At 38.6% G+C, this 19,683-nt stretch overlaps 1 protein-coding gene across 1 annotated transcript in view; it reads left to right on the top strand.

Moving 5' to 3' along the window:
• Positions 1-308: 308 nt before the first annotated feature.
• The window catches only part of FAM171B (family with sequence similarity 171 member B), a 92,367-nt gene continuing 72,992 nt past the window's right edge, over positions 309-19,683 (top strand). Inside the window, exon 1 of the mRNA XM_030210453.1 lies at positions 309-745. Coding sequence (XP_030066313.1) covers positions 424-745 — 322 coding nt within the window. The 5' untranslated portion in view covers positions 309-423. The remainder of the gene's footprint in view (positions 746-19,683) is intronic.

The following is a 19,683-nucleotide window of genomic DNA, read 5'->3' as shown; positions in this document are numbered from 1 at the left end:
ACTTTTTTTTTAATGCGTTGAAGATGGTCCCATAGCTTAAGCTACTAGGGTAAAGATCTGCTTTATCTGGACCTGGCGGTGCATGCAGCAGTTATACTGAGAAACGAGATGACATTCCCTGTAGTAATGGCAAACGACACATTGCACACGCTCTCCATTGCTCGCACCTTAGCGGGAAGCCCTCGCTCAGCAGCCCCGTTGTGCAGGGAATGGGCGGAATAGTCAGGTATATGACGTCAGCGTCTCCCTCCCCCACGCGTGATTGACGTTTCGGTCCTCGCTGTCACAGAAGTCGGGACGGAGTTGCGCGGACGCGGTGCACTGCTTGGGGTGAGCATGATGCGGAGTGGGCACTGAGCTGCACCCCGCTATCCCTCTCCTTCTCGCACAATATGCCTCCCTCCTGCTCTCTCGCCTTTCGCCATGGCGGGTGCTGTCAGGCGCTTTCGCCTCTTTTTTGTGCTCCTGGTTGCCGTGTTGCTGACCGCTTGGGCTGCATCTGCTACTATGAGGTCGGGCAAGGGAGACACAGGGAATGTCAGCCTGAGTCTCGCTGTTCAGCCCCAACAGCGGTTCCTTTGGGGTCCTGAACCCCAGCAACAAGAAGAGCAGCTACATCGGGGAGCCGATCAACAACAGCATCAGCAGCAGGCACCTGATTCCCAGCAGCAGCTGCAAGGAGCCGCTCTCCAACAAGAACAGCGTCAGCGCCATCACTGGAGGCAGTTGTCCATGGCAGCCTCAGGTATTGTAGGACCGATCAGCAGCTTGCTAATCCCCTTCTGCTAGCCACTGCTCATGGAGAAATAGGAGGCCATGAAGCCAAGGGAAGGCGACCTTCTCTCCAAACCTAGGTTTATAAACAAATTGTAGATGGTGGGTGGGGGAAGGAGGGGTGAAGAGGGAATTGTTTTGGGAAATGGTGGGGAGGGGTGTCAAAAGCATTTGGAAGTGCCTGTGTGCGCTTCTTTATTTCTAGGGTGTCGTGGATGATCTGTTAAGAAGTTGCTTTCTTGTTCGATTCTAGGCAGCTGCAAAACGGCTTGATTTATTATGGGAATTGTTTGCAAAATAGTTTGTTAGGATGCATCTGGAGCTGAAAACTAGGTCACTGCATAGGAATGGATTGCTGCCTTACTATTTTTTTTCTATTTGGTATTCAGATTTATGGGTTGTGCTGAAATGGGATTTCTATAAGGTTTTTAGGAGATTAACATAAATCTGAACTGCATATCCATCAGGGCAGGAGGTGCATGAGATTAATGAAGCAGGTACAGATTCTTATTGTCTGGGTTGCACAAGGTGTGGGGCCAGCTACCTTGGATTCAAAGCTGGAGGGAAGGGGATGTCATGTGCTCTGTGACTCTACCAGCATATGAATCCAAAAGGAATGGGGGGGGGGGGTGCACATAAAGCAATCATTGTCCCCAGCTGCCATTTTATCCAGTGATGGTAAATTGTTGTTTTAAATATATTTTTTAATTATTTTCTAAACACTCATCCTAGGGTTCATATTCATAAGAATTAACCAATAAAACCAGATTGATAGCACATAAATCTAACTGGTTAAAAATTGGGATCCTCTAACTCCCTACATTTGAGCAGGTTAAACCCAAGTTGCACAAATCTAACTGGGCAATAAAGGGGTTGTGTTGAAGGCATTCTCAGAGCAGGTGTTTACATATTTAAGTGGTTTGTCCAATATTCAGAGCTAGCTGTCCAAATTTCCTATATGATTCTGGACTCAGAAATGGCTAACTAAAATCTACATGTTCAGATTTGAGCAGGTAGATTCTGTTGGGTATTCAACCACAAAATGAGCTGGGTAAATGCAACCAGATAGCCAGCAAAAGATATAATTGGATGAATTAACCTGCTCAGCAGATTGTGAAAACCACTTCATAATAATATAGCAGATAAGAGCTGACGTAGGCCAGTTGGCCTGATTATTCTGTTTAGTGATTCTCTCCAAGGGTATGGATGGCAGCTGGGATATACAGTACCCTTGGCAGCATCCACTCCTTATCTGAGGGGCCCTTTTACTAAACTGCGTAGGCACCTACGTGTGCCCAATGCTTTCCAATGCGATGCCCTTGCGGTAATTTCATTTTTGATGTGCGTCCACTACGCGCGTTTGAAAAATAATTTTTATTTTCTGACACCCCTCAAGTGGCATTCTATGTGTGTAGGTCATTACTGCCCGGTTAATGTGTGAGACCTTAACGCCGAGTCAATGGCTGGCGATAAGGTCTCAGACCCAAAATGGATGCGTGCCATTTTTAATTTTGCCGCATGTCCATTTTCGGCAAAAATTTTAACAAGGCATTGTTTTACAGGCACGCTGAAAAATGGATCTGCGCGTGCCCAAAACCCGGGCCTACACTACCGCAGGCCATTTTTCAGCGCACCTTAGTAAAAGGACCCCTAAGATATCAGCCTCTTCCATTTGTGCTCCACCTTCTGGAGTATCTGAGCATGCAGTTTTTCAGTTTACTTCCAGCATCTCCACCCTCCTATTTTTAACCAGAATGTCACAGAACAATCCAAAAAGCCATGAACACTGAGCATCTTTCTGGATGCCACTGTGCCACTACCAAAGTACTACACCAGTCTAGTCAACATGTGTACGCTGCTAGACAAACCCGGTTATATACACTGTGTTTCACAAAAAAAACCCCACAACAACCATAACAACAAAAACTATGCAAAGCTTGTTTTCTACATAACTCTGTCAAAACTTGACCAATTTGATTAAAATGTGGAATGCAAGCCTACAGTCACGCCAGCCATCTCATCTAAATGGTGTCATTTCACTACTTGGTTCTTCAACTGTTGCAGTGTTTTCTTCAATGTGGACTGATTGGGCCCTGTCACTTCCTGACTGGCAATCAATTGAGCCCCTTGCTCGCAAGTTCTTCAAACATATTCTACGCGTACCCTCTTCCACCTCTTTTCTGGAAACTCTTGCTCCAGTCTATGAGAACCATAACCTTTCCCTAGATACACATTTTTAATAAGGAACAGATTCTCCTGATGGAAAACCATTGTAAGTGTTTATGTTTAAAGCAGAATGGCATCTGTGCGTATCACGACAATAATTGCTAGATAGTGGTGACATCATTTAGATGGCCAGCGTGACTGTAGGCTTATTGAAAATTTATTCAGGATGATATATTCCAAATTTTATTTGAAATCGGTCAATTTATGCAGAAAACATGCTTTGTATAGCCTTTTTATTTTTGAAACAGTGAAGAGTGCGGATGAGATGGCATCACTGCTTCCTTTGGTAGAGCACGGATGCACTGGCATCTACAAATAGAAAACATTCCTTTGATACTTTTAACTGGTTAGATGCCAGTGCTACTTGTATAAAGAGTACGCTAATGGAATGGAGGAGTAGCTTAGTACTTGGAGCAGGAGTGCCTGTTTCAAATTTTGCGACTGCTTCTTGTGACCTTGGGCAAGTCACTTAACTCTTCATTATCTCAGATACAAAATTAGGGCCTCTTTTATCAAGCCGAACTATCCGCTTCTGGTGCGGCAATGCCAAAAAAGCCCATGGGCTCCGTTGGCATTGCCATGTGCGGAACCTCTAGCGTGGCTTGATAAGAGGCCCTAATTTTGTATAAATCTTAATAAATAAATAAATCTGAGATAATGAAGAATTAAGGTGCCCTTTTACTAAGCTGCGTAAGTGTATACGCGTCCAACGCGCACTAAAATGGAGTTACTGCCTGGCTACCACGCGGCTCTTGCAGTAATTTCATTTTTGGCGCACGTCCGAAAAATAATTTTTATTTTTTGACGCGTGTATTGGGCGCACGCCAAGTGGCATTTGATGGCGCGTAGGTCATTACCGCCCAGTTACCGCAAGAGTCTTTACCACTAGGTCAATGGCTGGCGGTAAGGACTCAGACCCAGAATGGACGTGTGACAATTTTCATTTTGCTGCATGTCCACTTTTGTCAAAAATAAAATGAAGGCCTTTTTTACAGTTGCGCTGAAAAATGATTCTGCGCGCACCAGAAACACGCGCCCACACTACCGCAGGCCATTTTTCAGTGAACCTTAGTAAAAGGACCCCTAAGTGACGTGGAGGTGTATTTTCAAAGCACTTAGACTTACAAAGTTTCATAGGTTACTATGGAACTTTGTAAGTCTAAGTGCTTTGAAAATGAGCCCCTTAGTCAATAAAGAATTTTTCCTCAGCCACAGAATAAGGAAAAATTTTATTTAATAATGTATAATGAGAAATCAAAGGAAATTTAATTTTAAAATCCATGTCTGCATGTAACGTAGGACTTTAGGTGCTGACATCAGTACTTATAAAACTGTGCATCTCATTTGTGTGTAAAGTTATTCTGCTGAACTGAGTGGATATATTTCCAGGGAAAGGGTTGAAAGGGTGGGGGGCGGGGTTGTCTTTATGTGCAGACTTTTGATACTATGCTTGAAAATAAGCCCAGAAAACAAATAGCAGGTGTAAATATAAGCGTATGAATTTACAAATTTCCTAAGTTTCAAAATGGAGGTATGTGCATATTTTCATTATCAAAATTTGTTAGCACCTAGATAAGGAAAAGTTTGTGTCTACCGTTTACCCCTTGAATAAGGTGAATTTAAGAACAGCATCAAAACTGAAAATTCACCTTGTTTATTGACTCTCTTGTAGTATATGGCGAGAGATGGAGGCAGTTGCATGATTTAAATTTATTTAAGATTTTAATTGTACACATAAAAAAAATCTTAATTTAACTAATGCACCTGTAATTACACCAAAGTAATAATACAGACATAGAAAAAACAAAGACTGTGGGGCCCTTTTCCTAACTGACGGTAGGGCTACCACTGGTGTAGCTCATGATGAATCAGCCCTACTGCCAGGTGCGTCCAGAGGCCTGGCAGTAGTTCTGGGTCTGCAGTGCGCCATTTCCGGCACTAGGAAAAAGGTTTTATTTTCTCGCTCCGGGAGCTGGGGAGTAGATGTGCCCAGCGATAATTTTAAATCTCTAAATAATAATTTAAAAACTCTAAATAATAATACACCAAATAAAATAGTGACATTTTGTGTCAGCTACTTTCATTTTCTTGTATTTGGAAATATTCATAATATAAGACAACAAAATCTCTATTCTTGAAGCCATGCAGGCAAGTTCTCTTGCCAAGTGGAGCTGCCACTAGCAGAGGCGTAGCCAGGTTTTGAAGTTAGGGGGAGCAGACCTTTGAAAATTAGGAAATTAGGCGCTGGTCGGTGTCAGACAGGTGGCAGTGCCCATATGGTCGTTCAGGTGCAGTGACTGTGGCCGACAATGATTAACACAGGCTGCCTCTGCTGCATGCCACCTACAAAAAAACTGGAAGTAACATCAGGAGGCGGGAGGTAGCAGAGGTCCCAGGACCTGCCAGAGCAGGCACCCTGATTTAACTGCAAGTAAAATTATTCAAATTGTGACTATCACCTCTGGAACACTTCTTCCACTGGTAGAAACTTTGTTTAAATCAGATGGGCTTTTGTTTATTTCTCGCTCCGGGAGCTGGGGAGTAGATGTGCCCAGCGATAATTTTAAATCTCTAAATAATAATTTAAAAACTCTAAATAATAATACACCAAATAAAATAGTGACATTTTGTGTCAGCTACTTTCATTTTCTTGTATTTGGAAATATTCATAATATAAGACAACAAAATCTCTATTCTTGAAGCCATGCAGGCAAGTTCTCTTGCCAAGTGGAGCTGCCACTAGCAGAGGCGTAGCCAGGTTTTGAAGTTAGGGGGAGCAGACCTTTGAAAATTAGGAAATTAGGCGCTGGTCGGTGTCAGACAGGTGGCAGTGCCCATATGGTCGTTCAGGTGCAGTGACTGTGGCCGACAATGATTAACACAGGCTGCCTCTGCTGCATGCCACCTACAAAAAAACTGGAAGTAACATCAGGAGGCGGGAGGTAGCAGAGGTCCCAGGACCTGCCAGAGCAGGCACCCTGACTTAACTGCAAGTAAAATTATTCAAATTGTGACTATCACCTCTGGAACACTTCTTCCACTGGTAGAAACTTTGTTTAAATCAGATGGGCTTTTGTTTGTGTGGTGACTCTACAGAATGTGGAGCCCATTAGTCCTGAGCATTTTTATTTTTGGTGACGAGGGCCACCAAAGGCAGCCCTTGCCCCAGAGCCTACTTTCAAATAGAGCCAGACAGTTTATGAAATAACTCAAAACCCTGCAAAAATACACTAAAATCTATACAGAAAACTTACCACACCATAGCAGTCCAAATCCACCTATGAAAAGCTAATACTATAAATATTACACTGGGCATCTAGAGCACAAATATGCTTGCTACAGGGAAACTGGAACAAGCTGGACTGTTACAGATTCTTACACAGACACCACACACTAGTAGAATCCTTTACCTTTGCTGCACATATAGAATATGGACAGACCCTCACCTGATACAAAATAGGGGACCACAAAAAACATTCAGAGAAAAGCTGAAATGGAGACACCCCCACCCCTCCCCTCAAGAAATCCAGACTATAAGCAGGGCAATATTGGTAAAAGAGAAACAGAAGTGTATTGTCCCCTGTTCTTTGCAAAATAAAAAAATAAAAAAATGTACCAATTTACAAAGTAGGCACACCTCAGTCCTTAAAGTATTAAATTACAAAAAAAATGTATCTTCTACCTTTGTTGTCTGGGAATTTTATTTTTCTAATTAGGCTGGTCCCAGTCTCTTTTCCACTTTCCATGTGCCAGTCTTCTCCCAAATTCTTTTCAAGGCTGGCCTTTCCAGTTCTTCTCTCTCCTCTTGTCTTCCTCATTTTTTTCTTTACATCTGTCTGGCATTTATAAGTACATAGGTATTGCCATACTGGGACAGACGAAAGGTCCATCAAGCCCAACATCCTATTTCCAACAGTGGCCATTCCAGGTCACAAGTACCTGGCAACATCCCAAAACAGTACAATACATTTTATGCTGCTTATTGTATAAATAAGCAGTGGATTTTCTGCAAGTCCATTTTATTAATATTCTATGGACTTTTTTCCTTTAGGAAGGCATCCAAAGCTTTTTTTAAACCCCGCTATGCTAACTGCTTTTACTACATTCTCTGGCAGTGAATTCCAGTGTTTAATTTCACATTCATTGAAGAAATATTTTCTCCAATTCGTTTTAAATTTACTACTTTGTAGCTTCATTGCGTGCCCCCTAATTCTAATATTTTTGGAAAGAGTAAACAAGCGATTTCGTCTACCCATTCCACTCCACTCATTATTTTATAGACCTCTATCATATCTCCCGTCAGCCATCTTTTTTCCAAGCTAAGAGCCCCAGCCACTTTATTAGCCTTTCCTTATAGGGAAGTCGTCCCATCCCCTTTATCATTTTCGTCGCCCTTTTTTGTACCTTTTCTAATTCTACTATATGTTTTTTTGAGATCTTTCGTTTTGTGTTGCCACACTCCACACACACATATACGCATTTTTCTGTTCTCTGCATTTATATCCACCCATTGGATTTTACTCATTCTTCCTTTCTCTCACCCTCTAGTCTCCTTTTCATTTCTCATGTACCTATGGAAAAAAAATAACTGCTTTGTCTGTGTTCCATAACAGATTGGTGGTATATATTTTATGAGAAACGCCAGTGGCCACTCATGAACATAATTTTCAGTCTTAAGAAGTCATGACGAATTTAAAAAAAAGACTCTGGTGTGGCTGCAGAGCGTGTGTGTCAGCAGTTGATTCCCATTTCCAATACCTTCTACAGAAAGTAATTATATGTAATGACCCATGGCCAACTCTGACTCACCCTGACTAGAGCCTGATGTAACAATAGGCTGATACAGGACATGCTGAAGATGGTTGCAAAGGACAAATAGAGTGCACTTGTTTCCAGAGAAGTAGTTAATACATCAGTACACCATGTTAGGGGTCTAGGTGTAATCTAGAATAACTGCTCTTGTTGCTAGTTGAGTTGCCGAGGAAAGGATTATCCCGAAAATTTCTGTACATAAAGAACTGAATTTGAAGCTGGTACTTTGTAAGAATCCTTGTGGTAGGATAAAATTGAACCCTTTCCCTTGGTTTGTCTCCGATGTAGGTTTCACAAGAGTCGGTAGTCAGAGTTATAACAGGAAGACATTTGGCTGGCAGAACACTGTGATGCTTTTCCATCTTTTATCCAACATTGATAGTATCCATTTGAACAAATTACAGCAAGTTAGCAACTACAAACATATTACAAAAAAACAGCAAACCAGTTTCTAATGAGTACAGACTCTTAAGGGGCCCTTTTACTAAACAGCAGTAAAAAGAGGTCTTAGCGTTATGCGGGTCTTTCTTGCGTGCTAAAATGTCAGAAAACACATAATATATACTAAAAACAAAGAAAAAAATCTTTAAGAATACACACCAATGAAGAACTGGGTATAATACCTACTTCCTATTTTCATAAGAGAGGATTCTCTTAAGGAAGTCTACCTCTGATGGTCCGCATTAGCTTAAACTAAAAACTGAAGTTGACTAGATGAAACTACAGATGTTATATTAATATTTAACTCAAGCTAATTTTGCCATTAGCACATGGCCATTAAATCAGATTAGCATGTAAGCCCTTAATGCCATCCATTACATTGGCCAGTGGACTCCAGCCTTTGTCATGTAAAGGGCCATAGTGTGAATACGTGAAAGCTCTGAGGGCCACCAAAAGATATCAAGCTTACACATACTACTAATTTTGTAAACCACCTTGACCTGCTTGTTCAGACCAGATATTAAACATTAATATTAATATTGATTCTACAACACTTCAGGGATATATTTTAAAAACTCTTTTTTTATTTTGGCTTGTCATCAGTAGCAAATTCCATAAGCAAGACACCCAAGTAACACACTTAAGAGACTGTTTGCAGTTGATATATCAAGTGATTATTAAAATATGAAATATTGATTCTATATTCTACAACAAACTTGCTTAACTGTGGCTTGTCAGCTGTAGCAAATATCATTAATGAGATACATGTGTCTGCATATTGTTTACCAGCATAACAAATCCTGATTTCATAATTTTGTATTGCACATGCATAACAGACTTAAGAGACTACAGTTACTCCCCTGTTTACAAAGCCACGCGACAATGCCGACACAGCCCATTCAAAGTGAATGGCATTACCGCACTGCCAGCCGCTAGAGCGGCTTTGTAAATGGGGGGGAGGGGTTAGTTTGTTCCTCAGTTTTGACTTTAAAACGTTCATAGTTGAAGAAGTCTGTTCACACAGATAAGTAGAGCCAAAAAAACGAAGAAACTTCTCCTGCACATGCATCTAAATATGAATCCTGATTTTTGACCTGGCCTATGAACTTGCTTACTTACCACTGTTTTCTCTAAGCTGAGCGGGTATCCTTCAGTTGCATTGCTACTAGTAGGGAGTGGTACTTCAATATTGTGTTTCCATTCTCCAGGTTCAGGCAGGTTCCCTGGAGTACTGCAGAGCTTGCCGGTCCCTCAGTATTGAAAATGTGATAGTGAAACAGTACCACCTACTGGCAGGACTGTAGATAGAGGACTCCCGCTCAACTTAGAGGAAACAGTGGTATGGTGTAAGCATAGTAGGTCCTATGCCTGCCCTATACCGACATACATACACAGCCAGGGTAGAGCAATCCTTTTTTAAGACATTTACCCCCCCCCCCCCCCATTTGTGCGGTAATGCCGACAGCCCATTCACTTTGAATGGGCTGTGTCGGCATTTCCGTGCGGCTTTGTAAACAGAGGGGTTAATGTACTATCTGAATGAGGACGATTGAAATGAATGCATTTACAGGTCTTGGTGCATTTCAGCCAACTGTTTGAGGGCCGCAATGGAGGACTTTGGGGGCTGCATGTGGGCCACACTTTGAAGACCACTGATATAGACAGTAAGGGCTCATGCACTAAGCACATGCTAACCGGTTAGTGCGTGACAATTTAGTTGCGCTAACCGATTAGTGCAGAACACGCCCACTCTCTACCCCCTGTGTCAAAAAAATAAATTTTATTATTTTAGCCTGTGGGTAGCGTGCGCATATTCCAAAATTACTGCACGATGCCGTAGTGCACCCCAGTGGTTCACCACTTTTTACTGCAGAAGGCACACATTAGTGCTTACCACAGATTTGTAAAATGGCCCCAAAATGTGTTGCAGTGTGGCTAACATGAGTGGTAAAAATATTTGTATGTAAGCTGTAAACAAAGCCGGGACTTGGTAGAGAATGAAGGGGGGCAAAGGGTCTCTCCCTGTTTATACACCTACATAGAAAACATAGAAAAATGAAGGCAGATAAAAGAGCATATGGCCTATCGGAGCGGAGGAGTAGCGTAGTGGTTAGTGCAGCGGACTTTGATCTTAGGGAAGAGTTTGATTCCCACTGCAGCTCGTGATTCTGGGAAAGTCCCTTAACCCTCCATTGCCCCAGGTACAAATGAATACCTGTATATACTATGTAAACCGCTTTGAGTGTAGTTGCAAAAACCACAGAAAGGAGGTATATCAAGTCCCATTCCTTTTCAGTTTCCCTATCCCATCTTCCCATCCATGTCATCTACTATCCCTTCCTCTTCCTAGTAGGTAATACAGAATTTCCAGAAGGACTGAGGTCAACGCACTTCTGAACTTAGAAATGACAGTGATATGTTTATATAGGCATTCCCATCTTAACGTGTGGCCAGATAAGAACTCCCTGTGGGTTGCTGGTACATAGAAAAGTAAAAAATGAAAGCAGATAAAGACCATATGGCCTATCCAGTGTGCCCACTCATACCAACAACTAATTAAGAAACTGTCCTCTGTGCTTGTTCCATGTTTTCTTGAATTCAGATACAGTCCTCATCTCGACTGGGAGGTGGTTTCTACACATACTTTCTGTAGGAAAGTACTTCCTTTGATTACTCCTCAGTATATCCCATGCCCCCTTGTTCCAGAGCTTTCTTTCTTTTTTTTAATTTTTAATTTCTTATATACTGCCTGCAAACTATTGGTATAGTAGGTATTTTTCTCTCCCTAGAGGGCTCACAATGTAAGTTTGTACTTGAGGCAATGAAGAGCTAAGGGCCCTGTTTACTAAGGTGCGCTAGTGTTTTTAGCGCATGCTAACCGTTTAGACGCCCATAGGAATATTATGGGCATCTATACGGTTAGCACACGCTAAAAACGCTAGCTCGCCTCTAGTGCGGCTTAGTAAACAGGGCCCTAAGTTACTTGCCCATGATCACATGGAACTGCAGTGGGATTTGAACCAGGCTCCCCTAACCATTAGGATACTCTTCTCCATTTCTCCATTTCCTGGAGATATTTAAATGTCTCTATCATATCTCCCCTCTTTCACCTCTCCTCCAAAGTATACACATCAGGGACAATTTTATAAAGTGTGCCAAAATTAAGACACCAAAAGGCAGCCTGTAAGCTCAAATTCTATAATGGCATCTTAGCATCCAGATTCCGTTATAGAATACAAGTTTAAGTCGGCATTTACATGTCAACATTTAGGTGTGCCCACTTTGGCTGACACAGAGTAGGCCCTAAAGCCTCAGTTAGGCTATTGCTGACAGCTGCAATTCCTATTTTTGTATTAATGGCTATTACCAAAAATTAGCACGTGAGCCCTTACTTCCACCTATTTTGTAGGCGAAAAGGGCTCAAAATCACACACTAATCAGCATGTTGTACACGCCTGTGCTGCGCCCCCAGACATGCCCCTCTGTGAAAATATTTTAAACACTTTTAGTACAACAATCATCAGATTAATTTCCTGGACCTTATTATTCGAAAAGATGACTATCTGTTCAACACAACCATATACAAGAAACCTACTGATCGAAATACCTTCTTGCATTATTCCAGTTATCACAACCCAAAATTGAAAAGTAATCTTCCCTTATGTCAGTTTCTCCGTCTCCGCCGGATATGTACAGATTTTGAGGAATTTAATCTACAAGCTGTATCCATGAGTAATAGATTCTCCGCTAGAGGATACCCTCAGAAACATATTGAAGCTGGATACACTAAAGCTTTAGCCCAGAGTCGTGAAGAACTTCTCCAACCCAATCGACAAAAGAAGAATCCAGATATTGTTTGTACACTCAAGTATTCTTTTCTAGCCAAGCATATTGCTAAGTCCATACGTAAACATTGGCATATCCTGGAGGGTCTCGACTGCTTTAACAATAAAGATTTAGTTATTGCATATTCCAGAAACAGAAATTTGAAAGAATATTTAGTCCCCTCTACTTTGCCAGACATAAGGGATCCTTTAGATAGCCTCCATTTAGGACATAGGAGATGTGGACGGTGTAGTGTATGGAGACAACTTGCTTCATTCATCCCATTACAAATAAATCTTTTGGGTTAAAACATTCTTCAAATTGTAACACTACTCACGTCATTTATATCATCCAATGCCCATGTCCTTTGTTATATGTGGGCAAAACCATTAGATCTATCAAAACACGCATCATCGAACATAGAAGCTGTATATCTAGGAATATCCAATCTGCACCTCTGGTTCAACACTGGCATACGACTAATCACACCATAGCAGACATTAAGTATTTAGTATTTAAGACATTTACTAATAAATGGAGGGGAGGAGACCTTGATAAACTTATACTACAGGAAGAACAAAGATTAATCTATGATCTAAATACCCTTAGCCCTAATGGTCTCAACAATGAGATAGACTTTCGTCCATTTCTATAGTTTAAACACCGCTTTAAATTCAGTTACTGTTATGTTTCATTAATGTAAATATAGACATGGCATTATTATGATTTTCTTATTCTAAAAATTTTTTAATTTTCAATTTTTAAATTTGCACAAATATTCTTGTCGTAAAACTTATATAATTTTCCTTGTTTAGTTCAGTTTCTTTTGTGTCATCAAATATGTCTGATATACATACATATCTTGTTTGATATGATATCACTTATACTTTTGCCACATATACTGTCTGTTATGATATCATTTATATTTTGCTGTACAGTGTTTTTGATATCACATAAACACTAAATATTCAATGTCTTGATTGATATTATCATATATGAAATTCATTAGGACTTTATATTTTATTATACATACATGGGATAATATTAGTTTTTTTAAATTCATTGTTTAAAATATACTTTTTTTATTTTTTTCTTTTTCTTTTTATAAATATTATCTGTATTATTCACACATAATTATATTTTTTAACACAGTATATACTTCCTTGTATATTTTTTCCATGATGGTTAACATTTTTATTTAAGCAGTATTTTCATTTTTTTATTGCTCTATATCTTTCTATGTGTATGTGTGCAGATATATATATATATATATATATATATATATATATATATATATATATGGGTACATATATGTATATATACTTTTATCTATGGCACGTCATGACGTATATTGCTCACCTTACGTAGGCTAGACGTACAGACGGCTACATAGTGCTTTTATTTTACCTCTCTCTATATATATATATGTTTCATGACACGCAATGACGTTCTTACGTACACCAGACGCACGGATGACTATACAGCAATCTGGTATCATTTCATTGATCAGCTGATATCTACGTCACTCAGTTTTTGCGAGCTGTTTTCGCGCCTTTTTTGTTATTTAAATCATCGAGCAGGTCAGTTTTTCTTTTATTATTTCCTTTGAGATCACTGCGATTGATGGTCCATATGCACAACGGTCTTTCTTAAGGTACGTGAGTTGCGTCTTTTTTCTTTCTTTTCTCAATAAATATGGCTCGCGGCTCTCACGCCGCCGCAATCTATCATTTTTTATCAGTGCAGTGCGTAGGTTTCTTTTCTTTTTTTCCATTGATACACAGTGTGGAGTTCCCTTTGTAATATATCTGTAGCTAATTTTACGTTGTGAGCTCCTCTGTTGGTCCAACCCCGTACTAGCGCGGCACAAAGGTCCCAATAGGCAGAGTACATTTTGTTCACTTTTTTCTATTTATCCAATTAAATCACTTGGCGTGCCCCAACGGTTATATATATACGTAATTTTTGTCGCATTCATACGGTTCTTTTTTCGTATATGTATATATATTGAGTGACCCTTACGTTTTAGTTCGGGCCAGTGTTGCACAAAGGCTCAACAGGTAAATTGTTTTTTGTTTTTGGTTTATTATTTACCCAATTAAACTGTCTTTACGGTACCCCATGGCTACACATATTCATTGCTTTTATAAATGTTATTACATCGCATTTATATGGTTCGTCCTCCTACCAAATTTCCTTCTTTTTTTAAAATTGTTTGGCGTTACCCAATGGCTACACATATTCATTGTCTTCATATATTATTTATTACATCATATTCATATGGTTTGTCCTCCAATAAAATCTCTTTGTTTTTTACAGACCATTTTTAGATCACCATTGTAGATCTTTGGGATCTTTTAGCTGCGTTTCAAGATTCTTTTGAATTATCATATTTAATCTCAATTTGACATATAAGGTTAGTTTGTTTTAAGTACTGTTTATCCCCATGTATGTATATATTATTGGCTTACAGTTTATTTTGACACATATATATATATATATATATTTTTTTAAATAAGTTCATATTTACATAATTTCATTCTTAATGTTGTTTAATTAATTATGGATGTTCCTCCTTTTAGTATAATTCTGGTTGAACAATATTATTCTTTTTATATAGATAGTCTTTGATATTATTTCTGTGATATATGTATATATACATTTTTTTATATATATATTATTTGGCAATCTATATATGTTCCTCTTTTCAGTACATTTTTTTGCATATTATTATTATTCATTTATTTCCTTTTTTAAATGTCATTTTATTTATTTATTTATTTATCTATTGTTTGTTTATATTCATAGACTCCTGATGTAGGCCTTTCGGCCGAAACACAACGTTTGTGTCGAGTCAATCTTAATGAGTTATTGTTATATCATTTTTTGTTTAAAGATTAATAAATTTTGTTTTTTAACATAAACATTTGGTTCCATCCTTTGGATAGCCTGACTTATTTTCCCACCTCTTTTTCTTTGTTTCACTACCCGTGGGATCTATTGAGTTCTCCACTGCGTGTGGATTCTCTTTGGACTATAGTACCGGGACTCGGTCATGGCATTCCAAAGCTGGACCAATGTTTTAAGTTTCAGTGATGATCATTTAAACCAACTTTTACAACAATTGGATCAGGAAGAGGAACATCATTCACCACCGGAAATATCATTGATGCAACAATGGTTGGACATCGTGAACACTAAGAAGAATATTGTTAGGAATGAATTGCATTTCTTTACCATGCTTAATTATTGCAAAAGTAGGCGTATTCCTAGAGGTCTTAGAATTTCAAAAGCACCCACAATGTTTTTAGATAATCAGGACTTTTTAAATAAGTGGTGTGCTATTTTAAACAAATGTAGTTTGGATCTTATGATCCTTATTGCAGAAGCTTCACAGGCAAAGAGTAAAGCCCTTAAGGATATATTGGTCACTAAATTGGATGTTTTACACACTCAGGATCCTCATTTTGATGAGGTACTTAAAGATGTTGATACCAAAATAGCCAAGTTTAGGAATGACACAAAAGAAATTAAGAATAGTAAGTTTAGGAGAGATGAGTTAGATTATAAAAAGGATTCAGTATATCCATTCTCCAAAGCTAAACCATATTTCACCAGTAATAATAAGTCCAAAGATATTCATGTTCCAAGGTCACAGAATCACATCAGACACATTCCACCTGTAGATGTAACTGAACATCATACAATTGAACATAGACATAAGCGGATTAGGAGTGACTCTTGTGACCTTTATACCTCCCCATTGGGCAGTCCTTGTTCTCGCCCCCATCTTCCGGGTCACTCTAGACATTCGTCTGCATGTGATACCTCTCCAGCACAACGACAAGGATTTCAATCAGTATCCCAGACCAATCTTTTTTTAGAAGAGCTATGGAAGAAGGACACCAGTGTTGCGCCACAAAGAATGCCTCAAAACAGGTCATTTCAAAGAGGAAGAGGGAGAGGCAGAGGAAGACTGGGTCCATCCCAGCGGTACCAGCACAGGGATCTATCCAACAATCGATTTCCCAACCGATATTAGAAGAGTCTACTCCTATTTTTAATTTATCCAATCACAACTTAACAGCGATTGAAGAAGGTATTCTCAAGAAAGGGTTATCATTTGTACCCACGGCTGGATACAATGCTTTTAATACGCGTGTTGATCTTTTTAAATTTCAACGCAAATTACAAATCATACAAACATTTTCCAAATCAATAATTCCTTATCAGGATATATCAGTGGTCAAGAAATCATCAACATGGATGCCTCCAGGACAATTACATCCTCTGATTACAGCGTTCCATTCGTGCGTAGAAAAGGATATTAAGAAATTTGAAAGGAACAAAAAACCACGACACTACAATATCAGCACAACTGAGCATCACGTTATCAGAGAATTAGCAAATAACCATGACATTGTCATCAAACCCGCCGACAAAGGTGGAGGAATTGTGGTCATCAACAGGACCGATTATATCAATGAAATCAAGAGGCAATTGAATGATCGTGAGTTTTATGTGCCTCTTGATAAGGATCCTACGATGGACATACAAAAGGACATTAAAGAACTTATCGATATTGCATCCAGGATGGGTTTCATTACACAAAAAGAGAAGGACTTTTTACAAGTCTCACACCCAACTATTCCAACCATCTATGTATTACCCAAAATACATAAATCACTCATTAACCCTCCAGGGAGACCAATTATTTCAGGCAATGGATCAATATTAGAACCCTTGTCCATATTCGTGGATTTTTTCTTGAGACCATTCGTACCGTTAATACCATCATTCATTCAAGATACCACTCATATGATAAACATCTTGCAAGATTATGAGGGTTCACTTATGAACACTATACTCGTCACAATGGACATAGAATCATTATATACTAATATTCCTCAGTTGGAGGCTCTCAGAATCGTTGAAAATACATTACAAAACAGATCCACACACAGACGTATTCCCAATCATCTGATTTTGACATGTGCAACCATTGCACTGACACAGAATTATTTTGGTTTTGAAAGGAATTTTTACCAACAAATCAAAGGTACAGCCATGGGTTCAAGCATGGCCCCCGACATAGCCAATCTTTATGTCGGAGAGTTTGAGAAACAATATTTGTCTTCACATCCATTCAAAGAACACATTAAGATCTATCGTCGATATATAGATGACATCTTCATCCTGTGGCAGGGAAGTGAAGATGCCTTACATTCTTTTTTCAATTGGATCAATGTTCAGGATCCTAATCTCAAATTTAAATCTGACTACAACAATCATCAGATTAATTTCCTGGACCTTATTATTCGAAAAGATGACTATCTGTTCAACACAACCATATACAAGAAACCTACTGATCGAAATACCTTCTTGCATTATTCCAGTTATCACAACCCAAAATTGAAAAGTAATCTTCCCTTATGTCAGTTTCTCCGTCTCCGCCGGATATGTACAGATTTTGAGGAATTTAATCTACAAGCTGTATCCATGAGTAATAGATTCTCCGCTAGAGGATACCCTCAGAAACATATTGAAGCTGGATACACTAAAGCTTTAGCCCAGAGTCGTGAAGAACTTCTCCAACCCAATCGACAAAAGAAGAATCCAGATATTGTTTGTACACTCAAGTATTCTTTTCTAGCCAAGCATATTGCTAAGTCCATACGTAAACATTGGCATATCCTGGAGGGTCTCGACTGCTTTAACAATAAAGATTTAGTTATTGCATATTCCAGAAACAGAAATTTGAAAGAATATTTAGTCCCCTCTACTTTGCCAGACATAAGGGATCCTTTAGATAGCCTCCATTTAGGACATAGGAGATGTGGACGGTGTAGTGTATGGAGACAACTTGCTTCATTCATCCCATTACAAATAAATCTTTTGGGTTAAAACATTCTTCAAATTGTAACACTACTCACGTCATTTATATCATCCAATGCCCATGTCCTTTGTTATATGTGGGCAAAACCATTAGATCTATCAAAACACGCATCATCGAACATAGAAGCTGTATATCTAGGAATATCCAATCTGCACCTCTGGTTCAACACTGGCATACGACTAATCACACCATAGCAGACATTAAGTATTTAGTATTTAAGACATTTACTAATAAATGGAGGGGAGGAGACCTTGATAAACTTATACTACAGGAAGAACAAAGATTAATCTATGATCTAAATACCCTTAGCCCTAATGGTCTCAACAATGAGATAGACTTTCGTCCATTTCTATAGTTTAAACACCGCTTTAAATTCAGTTACTGTTATGTTTCATTAATGTAAATATAGACATGGCATTATTATGATTTTCTTATTCTAAAAATTTTTTAATTTTCAATTTTTAAATTTGCACAAATATTCTTGTCGTAAAACTTTTATAATTTTCCTTGTTTAGTTCAGTTTCTTTTGTGTCATCAAATATGTCTGATATACATACATATCTTGTTTGATATGATATCACTTATACTTTTGCCACATATACTGTCTGTTATGATATCATTTATATTTTGCTGTACAGTGTTTTTGATATCACATAAACACTAAATATTCAATGTCTTGATTGATATTATCATATATGAAATTCATTAGGACTTTATATTTTATTATACATACATGGGATAATATTAGTTTTTTTAAATTCATTGTTTAAAATATACTTTTTTTATTTTTTTTCTTTTTCTTTTTATAAATATTATCTGTATTATTCACACATAATTATATTTTTTAACACAGTATATACTTCCTTGTATATTTTTTCCATGATGGTTAACATTTTTATTTAAGCAGTATTTTCATTTTTTTATTGCTCTATATCTTTCTATGTGTATGTGTGCAGATATATATATATATATATATATATATATATGGGTACATATATGTATATATACTTTTATCTATGGCACGTCATGACGTATATTGCTCACCTTACGTAGGCTAGACGTACAGACGGCTACATAGTGCTTTTATTTTACCTCTCTCTATATATATATGTTTCATGACACGCAATGACGTTCTTACGTACACCAGACGCACGGATGACTATACAGCAATCTGGTATCATTTCATTGATCAGCTGATATCTACGTCACTCAGTTTTTGCGAGCTGTTTTCGCGCCTTTTTTGTTATTTAAATCATCGAGCAGGTCAGTTTTTCTTTTATTATTTCCTTTGAGATCACTGCGATTGATGGTCCATATGCACAACGGTCTTTCTTAAGGTACGTGAGTTGCGTCTTTTTTCTTTCTTTTCTCAATAAATATGGCTCGCGGCTCTCACGCCGCCGCAATCTATCATTTTTTATCAGTGCAGTGCGTAGGTTTCTTTTCTTTTTTTCCATTGATACACAGTGTGGAGTTCCCTTTGTAATATATCTGTAGCTAATTTTACGTTGTGAGCTCCTCTGTTGGTCCAACCCCGTACTAGCGCGGCACAAAGGTCCCAATAGGCAGAGTACATTTTGTTCACTTTTTTCTATTTATCCAATTAAATCACTTGGCGTGCCCCAACGGTTATATATATACGTAATTTTTGTCGCATTCATACGGTTCTTTTTTCGTATATGTATATATATTGAGTGACCCTTACGTTT

The sequence above is a fragment of the Microcaecilia unicolor genome, chromosome 7 (genome assembly GCF_901765095.1).
Source record: "Microcaecilia unicolor chromosome 7, aMicUni1.1, whole genome shotgun sequence".
Taxonomy (NCBI): Eukaryota; Metazoa; Chordata; class Amphibia; order Gymnophiona; family Siphonopidae; genus Microcaecilia; species Microcaecilia unicolor.
This window is presented reverse-complemented; position numbering and strand designations above follow the sequence as displayed.